Source organism: Phalacrocorax carbo, assembly GCF_963921805.1.
Source record: "Phalacrocorax carbo chromosome W unlocalized genomic scaffold, bPhaCar2.1 SUPER_W_unloc_1, whole genome shotgun sequence".
Classification (NCBI taxonomy): domain Eukaryota; kingdom Metazoa; phylum Chordata; class Aves; order Suliformes; family Phalacrocoracidae; genus Phalacrocorax; species Phalacrocorax carbo.
This window is the reverse complement of record NW_026990243.1, coordinates 2,287,792-2,303,948: the sequence shown is the minus strand read 5'-3', so window position 1 is coordinate 2,303,948 and position 16,157 is coordinate 2,287,792. Positions and strand designations below refer to the sequence as shown.

Genomic DNA, 16,157 nt, shown 5'->3' with positions numbered 1-16,157 from the left:
TAGTATTATAATGAGGATAGTTCACCTGAAGGACACTTAATTTTAGTTCTTATCTACATCCCGATTAGTTGTCCTCCTTGACTATACACTTTATCACCCAGATTTCAGTGTCTTCTGAGGCGGGATGTTTGCTTTGATCAGTCTCTCAGCTCTCCTCAAGGATATAGGCGCAAAACAAATGCTTCCCTATCTCTCAGCTCCCTTCTCTGGCTGCCAAATTCTGTTTTTCCAGGCTCGCATGGTCCATTGTTATGTCTTTAGTGGAAAATTCTATTTTCTTCAGGATATCAATGGGACCTCACAGGCATTCAGAGTGTGTGACAGATGACTGTGTCCAGGTCCTCCTGTTGGGCACAGGGTTTTGCCCAGTGAAAATATGAAAATTTTTCATCCTAGAAGAGCAGTCCTGAATGCCAGGAGCTGAGGGTAGTTTGTCTCCATGAACAGCAAATGTTTTAGAGAGCTTCAGCCTCCTGAGTGAAACCAAAATAAAAATGTCCCTGTGCAATGGCCAAAAAAAAGCTATAACTGGTGAGTAATAGGAGGATTTAGGCAGCAAAGAAGCTGAGTGAGCTGACCCGGGGGAAGCATTGTGTCACCTGTGTGAGATTCATCAGAATTTCTTTTTATTCATCAGGGTGCCTGTCAATTTTTGCCTGCTGGTTGCTGGGCAACTGTGGCAGCCTTGAACAAGCATGCTAAAAACCCTGTCAGTGAACCTCACAGGAGCTACTTCATCTGACTCAAAATGCATCAAAATATCTGAAATACTGACATTTGCTGCAGCAAATTATACAGGAGCTAAGAGTTCCAGAAAAAAAATCTAGTAGAGTGCTGCCTGTACAAGATGAAGAACATTTCCACGGCACCTGCAGAGGAAAACTAAAGGTTTCCAGCTCTTCAGAACTTCTTAGTTCAGATAAGGGTCAAAACCACCCCTCATTTGTTGAGCTTAGCTATTGTACGGTGATGGGGAGCAGCAGTTTAGGATGTCACAGTGAAAGTCTGAAAGAGTGTAAAGGAAAGGTATCCTGATAATTTCATTACCAAGTCATACTGATGCTGTTGAGAGCCAGATTCCCCTGTTCTTTCTCTGACTTGCTGGTAGATGCAGCTCAGTGGTGTAGGGGTGGATTGAGGTGCTACAGGTTTGCACTTCCTATGGAGCACAGATCTGCAGAGACCAGTTTCTAAGGGGATACCTGGACAAAGACCCCATAGAGGAGAATAAGTGTTGGGTGGTGGTCTATCTGTTATGTGTTAAAAGGCTGATTTCAGTGGTTGTGGAGCTCCTGTAACAGCCAGGGAGTCCCTCTGTTGCCCAAGGGAGCATGCCTCTCCTCCTTAGCTGCTGGCCAAGTAGGGTTGTATGTACATGGAGTTGTCTCTCGGTTCCTATTCGGGCAAAACTCCCATGGACTGCTGAGAGTGCTTTGCATGCTAAAGCTTTGGTTTACTTGTCAGTAATTGTAACAATAAATAAATAAATAAAATTCATATACTTTTATCTCTCTTGTGCTCTTTTGGTTTGTTTTTCCCTTGCACTGAGGACATGCTAAATGCATTGCTCTGTCATTTCTATGTAAATTCTGTGTACTTATTAATTTTTGTTCTTTTCACTTTCCTCCTTGCCTGACTATGTAAGCTCTCTCTCATGCATTCTGTCCATTCTGTGTGCTGCATGAAATAATGAAAAGGGACTTGGCAATGTTGGGTAACAGAAATTTCAGTCGCCCCTTGGTAGCAGAAACCCTGTCTGGGTTTTACGCCTTTCTGCATTTTGCTGTTTGACAGAAAATGTGTAGCTGCCATGGCAACTGCTCTGTCATATGATAATTTTGCTGTATCTGCGAGATAAAAAGCGCTTTCTGAAATATACAATATGCCAGGACAAAGTTTTCAGCATTTTTACTCTTTCCAGGGAAAGAGCATGTTGGAAAGAGTATGAGCCTATGCTTCTCCCTGTCAATTTTTTCCTCCAGGTTGCTATTATTTCAAAATGTTTTTTATATGAATTGCTTTTCTAGTTCTGTTACTGAGAAGAATTACAGTCCAATTGCTTTATACATGAAAACAGTAGAGCAAACTCAATTGGCAACAGAATTCTCAATGGTGATTCCATTATATAATGTAGATTGGACTGTGGGTTGGTGCCCATATCATGTTAAAGCATCATCCCAGAGTTTGAAAAGGTTGGCAGACATGTTCCAATTCAGTTCTCACCTAGTTCAGATATGACTGTGTGGGGAGATGATATGATATCCACCTTGGAGGATATAGCTCTGTGTGCTGTATCACAGCTCGTGAAGCAGCCAAAATCCGTATTGCATCATTATTGGTAAAACTTGTGGAAGAGGAGCTCTGGGCCAGAAAACACAGGAGGGACCCTCAGAGATGGGGTGTTTGTGGCATGACAGATTTTTATTGCCTCTGGGATCTATAGAGCCTGAAATCCACAGGGGAAAAAACCCTCATCTTTGTAGATGGCTGTTCAGTCTGCCCTGCTCCTTGTCCCATCATCTGGACCTTATTAGCGTAACTGTTCGTTTTTGGAGACCTATGTTGCACTTTCATAAGTAAAGCATTTTCTCTGACAGCTGTCTTTTAGCCCCTCATTCACACATGCATACATATAATACTAGAAAACTGGATAGAATTGTGTCAGTTGAAGAAAAACCTTGAACAAACCATGAATTTGTTACAGCTAAGAACTGGGTTTGTTGGCAGAACCATTGCATTGTATCAACTTGTTCTGTGTCTGTTCTCATGACTGTGGTTGGTCCCGCATTCTATATATGAATTTGGGATAGAAAATAATGAAACTAGATGACCAGAAAAAAACACAGCAGCTACTTTTTTTTGTCTCATCTTCCTTCGCATTGAGTCTAATTGTAGTTAAAGTACAGAGGTAGAGAGCCCAGCCTTCACTTTTTGTGAATAACAGTTTGTGAGCACTGGTAACCTGTTACCATTCTCTTACTATTTTAAAAACATTATTTGAATTAATATAGTGTAACCACTGTACCCTTTGAAGGTGCTATTTATGATTATTCCTTACTTAACTAGTGTCAGAATTGGGGTTTTTTGGTGCATGAAAGTATTTCCTTGTCATGAAGCATAGTTCTTGAGGAGAGATCTAAAACTTCCTGTGTGTGAACTAAATTAGCATTATTTCATTATACAACATTTAAGCCTCCCATTTGATCCAGTGTTAATATATTTCCTGTAAAATGAAAATATGCAAGATTTTAAAGGTATATAAATGGGGAAAAAAATAAAATTACACCCCCCCAAATTCTGTTCTGCTTCTACTTCCTCTCTGTCCATCAATTTAAGATTGATCCTTCAGTTGCTTATGCATATGAGTAGATTTACTGGATTCCAGAGGAGTTTCTGGCTGAGGTCTCAGGTTGTAAGTTCTGGTCTGGTCCAGGGGTGTACCCTTCTATAAATCTACCTAATGTATAGCACACTGTAGGGGCTGACATCAGCAACAATGTTAATAATAAATAAAAAAATGCATCTACATTCCTGCTAAGTATTTTAAACAAACAAAGTTTTACTTTAAGGAACTTACAACAAAGGTAAATACTAATAGGATACCAGAGATTTGCTTGAGTTAAATGTTAAAGGCCATAGATCAGCTGTGTACTAGTATGTTTTTCAGATAAGATTAATTTCTTTGTTCTGTTTTTGGGAAACACTTGGCACAGTAAGATCATGAGTATTCCTGCATCCTCTTACAATAAAAATCGTTGTATGGGATGATGTGCGGCAGGGGAATGAAAATTGTACCACTGTTATTTAATTGTAATTGCATCACATCTACATTGCTAAAACAGTTACTAAGAATGTATTTTCTCCATCCTTTACACAGTAGTGTCCTTATCTTACCCTCACAGTGCCTTGCCACATCTGCGAACATCTCCCCTTCCTTATATATGCCTTTCCTCCACCAGACACTGAAGGATGGCAGTGACAATGCCCGCAAGGACTTCCACCGTGAGGCAGAGCTGCTGACTAACCTGCGTCATGAGCACGTTGTCAAGTTCTATGGCATCTGTGTCGAGGGTGATCCACTCATCATGGTCTTTGAGTATATGAAGAACGGAGATCTTAACAAATTCCTCAGGTAAATCCACCAACATGTGTTGTGCCGGAAAGTCAGAAGTGAGCAGAGAAGGTAGACATTGCTGATACTTAATGCCAAATTAACTGCTCTCACTGAAAAATGTGGACACCTAAGAGTGAAAAATCTGTGCAACGCTCTGCTGATTCATCTTTTGTACTGTGATGTGGGATTTATTGTTTCTTTACCTATTTGGAAGTACTGTTAAGTTAATCCTTACACTTTCCACCAAAAGAATGGGAACCAAAGGAATAGTGTTTTCAGTATATTTCAGCATATTCTGAAATGGCTGTTTATAAAACTTGCAGTAGCAATTGTTTCCTTGCCTCTTTTCTGCTAGCACTTGGGAAGATCCCACTCAGCACCTATCTCTATCTGCAGTTGCCTAAAAGCTTTTGAGAATCTGCTTCCCTCCTCTGTTTTGAAAGGGTACCATTAATCTGCCAGAAGAAAACTTTGAGCCTTGGAAACTTCAGTGCAATGGAAATTGCTACATCTTGGGGGCTAGTTTAGAGCTTTTTTTTTTTTAAGCGCTATTCAGGAAAGCACATCTGAAATTGAAATTTGGTAATGAAGCAGTCATAAATAAATAGGTGATACATAAGTTTCACAAGAATATAAAACTCATGAACCAGTAAGTTATGTCCAGTGTCCTTGTGCATGTACAATTTCTTCTAGCCTGCACTTGTTGACATAAAAATAAACAGTTAAGAGACAACATTAGCACCTGCTTAAAAAACATTTGCGTAAGGGACTGTTCATTCAAGGTCTCCTATGCCATTTCCATCAAAGAGTATGGGCTGGTTTTGGCTGGGATAGAGTTAATTTTCTTCATAGTAGCTAGTAGGGGGCTATGTTTTGTATTTGTGCTGAAAACAGAACTGATAATACAGGGATGTTTTAGTTACTGCTGAGCAGTGCTTACATCAAGTCAAAGCCTTTTCTGCTTCTCACACTACCCCACCAGCAAGTAAGCTGGGGGCGCACAAGAAGTTGGGAGGGGACACAGCCAGGACAGCTGACCCCAACTGACCAAAGGGATATTCCATACCATATGACATCATGCAGTGGTGGGTTGACCCTGGCTGGACACCAGGTGCCCACCAAAGCCACTCTATCACTCCCCTCCTCAGCTGGACAGGGGAGAGAAAATATAATGAAAGATTGGTGGGCTGAGATAAGGACAGGGAGCTACTGTTCACCAACTACTGTCACAGGCAAACAGACTCGACTTGGGGAAATTAGTTTAATTTATTACCAATCAAATCAGAGTAAGGTAATGAGAAAATAAAAACTAAGTCTTAAAATGCCTCCCCCCCCTTCTTCCCAGGCTTAACTTTACTCCCAAAGTTTCTACTTCCTCCAGCTGAGCGGCATGGGGGGGAAGGGAAACGGGGGTTGCAGTCAATTCATCACATGTTGTCTCTGACACACCTTCCTCCTCAGGGGAGAACTTATCATGCTCTTCCCCTGCTCCAGCGTGGGGTCCCTCCCACAGGAGACAGTCCTCCATGAACTTTTCCAACGTGGGTCCTTCCCATGGGATACAGTTCTTCATGAAATGCTCCAGCGTGTGTCCCCTGCAGGGTCACAAGTCCTGCCAGAAAACCTGCTCCAGCGTGGGCTCCTGTCACCATGAGTCCGCAGGTCCTGCCAGGTGCCTGCTCCAGCATGGGCTTCCCATGGGGTCGCAGCCTCCTTCAGGGCACATCCACCTGCTCCGGCATGAGGTCCTCCACAGGCTGCAGATGGATATCTGCTCCACTGTTAACCTCCATGGGCTGCAGGAGGACAGCCTGCCTCACCATGGTCTTCACCACAGGCTGCAGGGGTATCTCTGCTCCAGTGCCTGTAGCACCTCCTCCCCCTCTTTCTTCACTGACCTTGGTGTCTGCAGGGCTGTTCCTCTCACGTAGTCTCACTCCTCTCTCTGGCTGCAGTTGCACAAGGTTTCGGGGTTGTGGTTTTTTTTTTTCTTTCCCCTCTTAAATATGTTATCACAGGGGCGCTACCACTGTTTCTGATTGGCTTGGCCTTGGCCAGTGGCATGTCTGTCTTAGAGCCGGCCGGCACTGGCTCTATCGGATACAGGGGAAGCTTCTGGCAGCTTTTCACAGAAGCCGCCCCTTTAGTCCCATCCCCCCCCAAACCTTGACACAGTACACATGCTCAGGAATAAAACTAGGGGGGGAGGTTGGTGGCAGGGGCGCTGCTCAGGGACTGGCTGGATATTGGTCAGTTGGCGGTAAGCAATTGTTTTCATTTGCATCACTTGTCTTTTCTGGGTTTTATTTCTCTCTTTCTTATTTTCCTTCTCGTTAAAATTTATTATTATTATTTTATTTCATTTAAATTATTAAACTGTTTTTATCTCAACCCACGAATTTTCTCACTTTCAGCCTTCCGATTCTCTCCCCGCATCCCGCTGGGGGGGGAGTGAGCGAGCAGCTGTGTGGTGCTTAGTTGCCGGCTGGGGTTAAACCACTACAGGGTATCATAAAGGCATTTCAATGTCCTGAGACCTCTTCTGCCTAAGGATAACTAGGGGACACCACCATTTTGGAAAGATATATGTGTCATGCATGTTACTGACAAAGCTGTAAAGCAATCAAACTAATGTCCCTTGAAATGGGTTTGGATTTTGTATGTGACTGGTGGTGTTGCCATTTTTGATAGCCTTGTGAAATGAGTTTGATGTCCTTCTAATCTCCAGTGAACAAATAGCCACATCATAAAAGCAAAAGGCATCAGCTAGCATCTTCCCTTATTAGCAGAGCTGGCAGGGTTGACAAGGAGACCAGGGGCTGAACTGAGGATGCAGAGAAAAGACTACTTTTCCTGGGATGATTATCTCTCTGGCAGAGGATTTAAGTATATTGTTAGGGTGACATTGGGACATTTACATTTACCTCCTTGGACCTCTGCTGAGGAACAGAAGAGAGCTTCAATTTTCAAAGATGTCAGACAAGTGCTTTTTCAGAGCACCAAATTTCCATTAGAACAAGTCAAATTTGCAGCTGATTCATTGTCATAATGAAAAATGCTTTTTCTTTGATTCTTTTTGATTGGCCTTTTTTTATCTCCTAACTCTGGTTTTGAATTGTTGTACAGAAAGGTAGTTTAGCAGAGAGTATATTTCCTACATTAGTTCTTCTTTTTTAAAAATTATTAATCAGCCCTTGTCCTTCGAATGTAAAGTGATTATACTGAGACAAACTCTTTAACGTAAGCTGCAATTTGTTATTCCTCTCAGATTTGCCATGGCTTGAAAACAGGCTGTAAAAACCTGTATTTCTTACCCTGCAGTGCCACCAATGGCTGTCAGGGAAAAATGAATCTGAAATTTAATCCAAAGGTGCTTGCTGCCTGTGTGGAGCCAAGGGCTGTTTCAGATGTAGGACTACAGCCTCAAAGTCACACCTGCTCTGTGCTTGTTCTGGCTAGCAGAGACTGTTGTGTAGCCAAAGGAATCTGTCAATGTTACTGGCTATTGCAGCTACTGAGGAGCTCCTAATTTACAACCAGCACCAAGAAGATAAGCAAGATCCATTAAAATAATCCAAAAGTTTCATTAGATATAGACCATCTCCTCAAGAAAGCTAGTGAAAGATGAAGAGGGCTCTAATTTAGCAGATGCAGAGCTTCATGCTTGAGAAAGGTCATTTAAAAAAATCAGTGCAATGAAGAGGTACAATGCTTTTCAAAAGGAATTTGCCTGTGAGTCTTGGTTGGGAATTTCATATCTTCCCTTTTATTCCCCCCCCCAACAATTTTATGGCTGCCTGTGACAGAACAAGTGCACTTAACATCTTTGCCTAGTATCAGATGCAATCCCAGCAATGCTACACATGCTCTTTCACCTGTCCCTTTCCTCAGGAAGCTCTTCCCCTGGGGAAATTTTAATATCATATTTCTAATACGTAGTGTCAGATTTGCTCTCACAGATTTTGATTAATTTGCAACTCTTCCAAACACCTATGCCCTTCCCCAAGGGACAAATTAAGGCTACACTTCACCTCTATTGGTTAGAAAGGTGACTCTGAAACTCCTCTTTGTAGGAAATGAATGACTTTTGAGAAAAAACAAAAATCAGTTCTAGGGTATTTTTAAAAAAAAGTTCAGGAGAGAAGGGCAGAGGTGGTCTCTGAAAGATTAGTCTGCTGGAATGGAATAAAAACAGGCTTCTGTAAAACCAGAAGAATGGGATGGATAAAAAGGGCTATTCAGAATATTATAGGGTGTATCAAATGAGGAACAACTGTCAGATGACCTCATTAATTGGCTAAGTGCTGGCTAGTAATGCTTACCATAAAAAGGTACATGTAGGCGTAGAGTCATAGAATTGTTTAGATTGGAAAAGACCCTTCAGCTCAAGTCCAACTGTTAACCTAGCACTACCAAGTCCACCACTAAACCATGTCTCTAAGCACCACCTCTACATGGCTTTTAAATACCTCTAGGGGTAGTGAGTCAACCACTTCTTCCCTGGGCAGTCTGTTCCAATATTTGACAAAAGAAGAAGAAATTTTTCCTAATATCCAATCTAAACCTCCTCTGGTGCGACTTGAGGCCATTTCTTCTTGTCCTATCACTTGCTACTTCGGAGAAGAGACCGACCCCCACGTCACTATGACCTCCTTTCAGGTAGCTGTAGAGAGCAATAAGGTCTCCCCTGAGCCTCCTGTTCTTCAGGCTAAACAACCCCAGCTCCCTCAGCCGCTCCTCATAAGACTTGTGCTCTAGACCCTTCACCAGCTTCATTGCTCTTCTTTGGATGCACTCCAGCACCTCAATATCTTGTAGTGAGGGGCCCAAAACTGAACACAGTATTTGAGGTGCAGCCTTACCAGTGTCGAGTACAAAGTGTGGTATATGACGGACATGGACTCTGTAGGGTGTAGGCACAGAATCACTTTATTATAAAATTCTCTAATTATATATAGCATTTCTGTAAAGGGGAGGCCCCTTTACTCCCCAGTCACCACCTGATTCATGTTCCCAGTATAACTCGATGCTTATATTTTCTGTTCCTTCTGGCAGGCGCCTGACTCTTGTTTCTCAGCTCCTTATCTCTGGAATTTAGCCAGCCACCTGTTGTTTGCAAACTGCTGGAACATGCAGAGCTTGCTTTGTACATGCCTTTTCTTTGATCCATCATCCTTGGCCGTTTCAGCAAACAGGCCGAAGCCGCATATTTCTCATGCTGTTTTTATTAAACAAGATGTTGCTCTTCACATCTCCCCCTTTTTTGTTTATGACCAATCCGTTGATTAACAGTGTGGCTGTAACGTGGGCTTCTACTTTTTGCACTCGTCAGATAGCTGACCATAGAATCTGTAAAAACACTAAGAACAAGAAAAACAACACAGCACCTATACCAATAAATACTCACATTCAAAGATTTAATCCACTAAACCATGTTTTTGGATTTAGCCATGACAAATCATCCCTTAATGTTTGAAGCACACTTTCACTTGTTAGGTCTTGCAGTTTCTTAAATTGGTCATTTAATTGATCATGCAGAGATTGAATGTTATGCTGAAGAGATAAGTCAAACGCCCCCGTAAATGTTGTTTCACAAAATCCCAGCTATGCTGAGTACTATTCCACAGGAGAGGCATGACACAAAGTTCTATGTTTATGTTCCCAATCACATTGCAGGTTTACTCAGGTTTTGAGTGCCTCCTGCCGATCTCCCAGCCACATCACTGTGGCTTCTAAGGCCTACAATCGAAATAAAACCTCTTCATTGATTTTTTCTTGTATTTGAAATTCTTTAGTGACAATTGTCAAGGCTTCTTCAACTACGTGTGCAGTTTTAACAGACTGTGTAAGTGAGGCCACTGCCGTAGCAGCCAAGGCTATAATAATAATCGCAGAAATTATTGCAAATATCAACCATCCTAAAAACCATCTAGTAGTTCTTTTTGTCTCACTTACTTCTTGCTCTAAAATTCTAGCAAATTGAGCCAAGCCACCTTCACCTTCCCATGATCTTGTTAAATTCACCGGTAACCATAATCCTGAACGCTGCCGAAGAGGAAAAAGATAAGACTTATTTTGTACATTACTAAAAGATACACAAATCCTGCTCATCCTCAGCATGCGTTTTCACTTGGGCTGGCTTTACATTTCTCACAGGGATCCAGTAAGGACCTGAAGGAAGAGAAACACAAGCATATCCCTGTCCTCAGGTAAGCAGAGGTACTTGTCCCACCCATTGACCAGATTCCAAATTCTTGTAAAACACCTGGGGCCTCACAGTAAAGGATTCCTCAGCTCTAAAATGTCTATCTACCATGGAACTATATTGTTTAGACCCAGATAGATTAAGAAAATTTAAAATGTAAGTAGCTTTGTCCAATACTTCCTGTGGTGTTGTCCCTATCAGATTACCCCCTTTTTTGTTTATCAGTAAGAGATTTCAAAGAATGGTGGGTGCATTCTATAATTGCCTGACCAGTTGGAGAATGTGGGATTCCAGTAATGTGTTCAATTCCTCAATCCTGCAAAAATAAGAGAAAATGGCGAGAAACATAAGCTGGTGCATTGTCTGTCGTTATCTTCTGGAGAACCCCCATGGTTGCAAAACATCACAAAAAATGTTTCACAACATCCCAGGCCTGATCCCCAGAATGAGCAGTGGCTGTTAAAAACCCAGAGAAGGTGTTGATAGAAACGTGGACATACTTAAGTTGTCCAAAGGAAGAAATGTGTGTGACATCTGATTGGCACAAGTCATTTGCATTTAAACTTCTAGGATTAGTTCCAGGCAAAACAGGTAATGGAGAAAGCTGCTGACAATCCGGGCATGCCCGAATTATGTCCTGAGCTTGTTCAGTTGTTAGAGAAAAGTGTTTCTGTAAGGAATGTGCATTTTGATGAAAAAATTCATGAGCTAATTTGGCCTGCTCAAAACACCGAGGAGAAAATGCAGCCATTGTAAATTGATCTGATATTGCATTACCTTCAGGAAGAGGTCCTGGTAGGTTAGTGTGAGATCGAATATGGATGACAAAATAGAAATGTTGTCTCGTTTTCAAAACAACTGTTTGTTGTCCACCTCCCATATAAAAGCAGATTCTAAACGCTGAATAATACCTGTGACGTATGCAGAATCTGTGACTATATTAAGAGGTTCCCTGGAAAATAATTCAAAAGCATGAACTGCTGCAGCTAATTCCACAATTTGTGTAGACCCCCAGATAGATGCAAAACATCTGAGGCCCATTCTGCACAGTCTGTCGCCAAACAACTGCAGCCTTACCTGTTTTACCAGAACCATAAATACAGTATGTGCATTTTGCAAAGGAACAGAACTCAACAAGGATCGTGGTTGGAGAGGTAAGCAGTGTAAAGGACCTAATAAATGATGACGTGGCAGAGAATGCAAAACAACATTAGTATAATCAGCCAAGGAAGCCTGAAAAGTTAAACTTTTACACAACACAGTATGAAACTCTTCTTTTGTTAATGGTAAATGGATAAAGACAGGATCTCATCCTGTTATTTGTTGACATTTCAAACGACCTTGTGAAACAAGCCTGGCAATCATCTCTAGGGCAGTGGTTAATGCCTTGGCAAAAGAATGTGGTAGAAATAGCCATTCTAAAATGCGCAAAGCATCTTCTTCCTTCTGCGCTTTTTCATCCCATTGGCTTAGAAGAGCATGCGGTTGAAAAGAATGATAAATGACAAACGATTGAACTGACAACTGGAGGGAAATTCGGTGAGCGAATGTGGAAATAATTTTATCTGTCACTGTTTGAAGCACTGACTGAACGCCTTCTGTCAATCGTCTATGAGAAGTTAGCTCAGGATTCCCTTTCAGTAAAGAAAACAGAGGTGACAGTCCATGTGTTGTTATACCTAACAGAGGTCGAAACCAGTTAATTGTTCCCAACAGCTTTTGTAAATCATTCAAAGTACTCACTGTGATAGCAAGTCGGACCGACTGTGGATATACACACAAATCAAGAAATTTCCAACTGAAGTATTCCCATGGAAGAACTGATTGCACCTTTTCTGTTGCAATTTGGAGGCCATATCACTGAAGCTCAGTTACTACACCTTCAAAAACTTGGGAAAGAAGTGATTCAGTTTCAACAGCTAATAAAATATTGTCCATATAATGATATAACACAATGTTATTATACAGTCTGCAAATATTCGACAAGGCTTCGCTGACCACCACTTGACATATTGTTGGGCTGTTTTTCATCCCTTGCGGTAGAACTACCCAATGAAACCGCTGCATAGGTCGATCATTATTAATCACAGGAACCGAAAAGACAAAATGAATACAATCATCAGGATGTAAATGAATAGTAAAAAAGCAATCTTTCAAATCAGTAACCTTCAAATGCCAATTATCCAGAATAATAGTTGGATTTGGAGTTCCTGGTTGTAGAGACCCCATAGGTCCCATCACTGTATTAATAGCTCGGAGGTCTTGCAACAATCTCTATTTACCAGACTTTTTAGGAATAACAAATATAGGGGTATTCCAAGGGCTCGTGGAAGGGACAATATGACCTAATTTCAATTGCTCTTGCACTAATTCATGAGCCCTTTCTAGCCGCTCACCTTTCAAAGGCCACTGGTCTACCCATACCGGCTTGTCTGTCAGCCAAGCCAGCTTGGGTCGCAGCTGAATGTCAGTGGCCCGCATTAAAAATGTGTCATTATTGCTATGTTCCATTGTTGCAAGAGATCACGACCCCATAGAGTACATGGCACAGTCAAAACATAAGGTTTTAAAACCGCTTGTTTGTTTTCAGGACCTTCTACTGTCAAGGACTGCATACTTTGCCAAGGTATTTGTGTTCCTCCAATTCCAGTAACAGCAGCAAACGCCTGTACTAATGGCCATTCCTGCGGCCAATCTGACCATTGAATTATAGAAACATCCACTCCAGTGTCTGCTAGACCCGTGAACACCCGACTGTTTATCCTACAAGTCAACAGCGGTTGTCCCGTGGTAATTTTATGTGGCCAAAAAATGCGAGGCAAACCTGTGCTTCCAAACCCAGTGGATCCCCTTTTGCCAGCATGGGTGGGGTTTCCAGCTTGTATCTGTGTGTTGGGCAGTAGGAGTAACTGTGCAATTTGCTCCCCTGCAGGTATAGTGCAAAGTGGTGTAGGTGTCCAGACCATGATTTTTATCTCTCCTGTATAGTCAGAATCTATGACCCCGGGCAAAACAAATAGGCCTACTCTGGAAGTAGATGAACGACCAAGCAATAAGGCACATAAACCCTTAGGTAAAGGACCATACACTCCTATTGCCAGTAAATGTACAGATTGATCTCGAATTACTGTGGATTGACTGGTGGCCAGGTCCAACCCGGCGCTGCCTGCTATGGCTGGTTTGAGAGACCTGACTGTTGTAGGTTGCTGGTGCTCATCTCGCTTATATGTGCCGGCCATGTCAAGGACTGCGCCAGTGGAAGCTGGGTCCTGTTGTGCATTCTCGGGGTGCCGGACCTCGTGCCCCTCCTCTCATTTCCTGATGCACTTCCAGGGAGGGGATTGCCCTGTTTGTCAAACTTAGAACGACACTGATTAGCCCAATGGTATCCTTTTTGACAACGAGGGCATAGCCGAGTAAGTTGCTTTCCCTGTTCTCCTTGACCTCGTCCTCCTTTTTTTTGTTTTTGGGCAATCCTTCTTTACATGTCCCTCCTGACCACAGGAGAAACACTTAGTAGCAGCTTTTGCGACCACCAACTGTTGAGCTAAGGCAGCAGCTAACATATCTGCCTTATGTTGCTCAGAACCTACATTTTGGCATGCTTTAATAAGATCATTCAAGGTTTTTGCTTGATTGCAAATAGGATCAGTAGCCCGTTTATAGTCAGTGTTTGCATTCTCAATGGCGAGCTGAAACTTTAATAATTCTGCTGCTTCAGAAGACTTTGTCTCTGTATAGCAGTCTGTAAACAATCTAGAAATTGTACATATTTTTCCTGAGGTCCCTAACAAATGGCAGCAAATGATGATTCTCGTTTTCCAATATCTGGCACCCATCAGAGTGCCCTCAAGGCTAACCCTACCGCCTGAGTAAAAACGTTTCATGGCATGCCAGCTTGTACTGTCCCCATAGCATAATTCCCTTCCCTTATCAACTCATTAAGACCGATAGCGATTCCAGCTGATAAATTGTCCATTACCTGGACCTGAACTAGGTCATGGTATTCAGAAACCCACACAGAATATTGTGCTGCAGACAAGATAAGGCGTAAAATGAATTTCCAGTCTGTGGGTGTCATTACATAAGATTCTGCTATATGTTGTAGCAAATTCCTTGTAAATGATGCCTGTAAACAGTATTCCTTTATTGACTTACCCAGCTCCTTTATCACTTCATATGATAAATTAGTATACTGCGGTGGCCTATGTGGTCGATATAGCACAGGCATGGCTTGAAGGAGTGATATATCCCCTCTTTTTAATGCTTCTGTCTGACACTCATCAAGCAGCCCACCCGGAGCTGTAGGCTGAACAGCTCCTTGCAATTGAGAAATGGGTGGGGGGTGCGCAGAAGGAGGCAGATGTGTCAAAAATAAATGTGAGAGAGTTTTTTGTCATTGTTGCAAAATCTTGTCTGCCGTAGGGGCAGAAGCAGCCATAATTTTTACAGGAGTGAGCGGGGGGGGGGGGAGGGTTACAAATCTGACTCCTGTTCAGGATCGGCAGGACGGGGATCAAAAGGATCCTCAGGATTAGTTACATCCTCCAATAATGGAGGGTCAGCCGCCACTTTAGCATAGTCTGATTTTGGCTCAGGATCTATAAATTCAAATGAACAGGGTTCTTTTCTTCCGTTTGACTCATTGAGCAGCAGTGCAGGATCATTTACATTCTGCAGTACCTGTTTAGCAGGTAGCAGAGTTCTGAGAGCAGTATAAACCACACGCCAGGTAATCAATATACCATCAGGGAGCTCCAACTACAAAAGTTACTTAGTCTGCATCTCCTCACCAACTTTCTGCCATAGGGCGAGATCATATGAACGCTCACTAGGAAACCATGGACAATGATCCCGAATCCATACAAGCAACCTCACCAACTGCAGCGGAGCGACCTTAAAACCTTGCTCTTGCAAAATGCATTGCAAAATTTCAGAATGTAACTTCTGTTCCCTAGTTGCTGACTGCCCCCTAATGTAAAATGGCAGTCTATAGGACTTCCCCGCGGCTGCTCACCTTTGCCATCCAGCGACTGGTGATGAATGTGTATGAGCGCTTGATGCAGTATCCTCCGTCCAGCTGTGCAGGGGTACACCACCAGTAAATACCGTTGCTGCTTTCTCTTTGTTATTTTTCCAAGTCCCTTTGTTATTTTTCAAGTCCCTGTTTGGGCGCCATTTGTGGTGTATGATGGACACGGACTCCATACGGTGTACTCCCCAATCACCACCTGATTCATGTTCCCAGTATAACTCGATGCTTATATTTTCTGTTCCTTCTGGCAGGCGCCTGACTCTTGTTTCTCAGCTCCTTATCTCTGGAATTTAGCCAGCCACCTGTTGTTTGCAAAACACTGGAACATGCAGAGCTTGCTTTGTACGTGCCCTTTCTTTGATCCATCGTCCTTGGCTGTTTCAGCAAACAGGCCGAAGCTACATATTTCTCATGCTGTTTCTATTAAACAAGATGTTGTTCTCCACAACAAAGGGATGATTGCTTCCCTAGTCCTGCTGGCCACACTACTCCTGATACAAGCCAGGATGCTGTTGGCCTTCTTGGCCACCTGGGCACACTGCTGGCTCATATTCAGCTGGCTGTTGACCAGCACCCCCAGGTCCTTTTCTGCCGGGCAGCTTTCCAGCCACTCTTCCCCAAGCCTGTAGAATTTCATGGGGTTGTTATGAGCCAAGTGCACTTAGCCTTGTTGACTCTCATACAATTAGACTTGTCCCAGCCAGCCAGCCAGCCTGTCCAGATCCCTCTGTAGAATCATCCTACCCTCAGGCAGATAAACACTCCCACCCAACTTGGTGTCGTCTGTATCCTCAACGTACCAG

At 42.7% G+C, this 16,157-nt stretch overlaps 1 protein-coding gene across 1 annotated transcript in view; it reads left to right on the top strand.

Annotated features, from left to right (window-relative positions):
• LOC135310807 (BDNF/NT-3 growth factors receptor-like) overlaps positions 1-16,157 on the top strand; it is a 203,471-nt gene that overhangs the window by 148,260 nt on the left and 39,054 nt on the right. Inside the window, exon 13 of the mRNA XM_064439796.1 lies at positions 3,960-4,132. Coding sequence (XP_064295866.1) covers positions 3,960-4,132 — 173 coding nt within the window. The remainder of the gene's footprint in view (positions 1-3,959; positions 4,133-16,157) is intronic.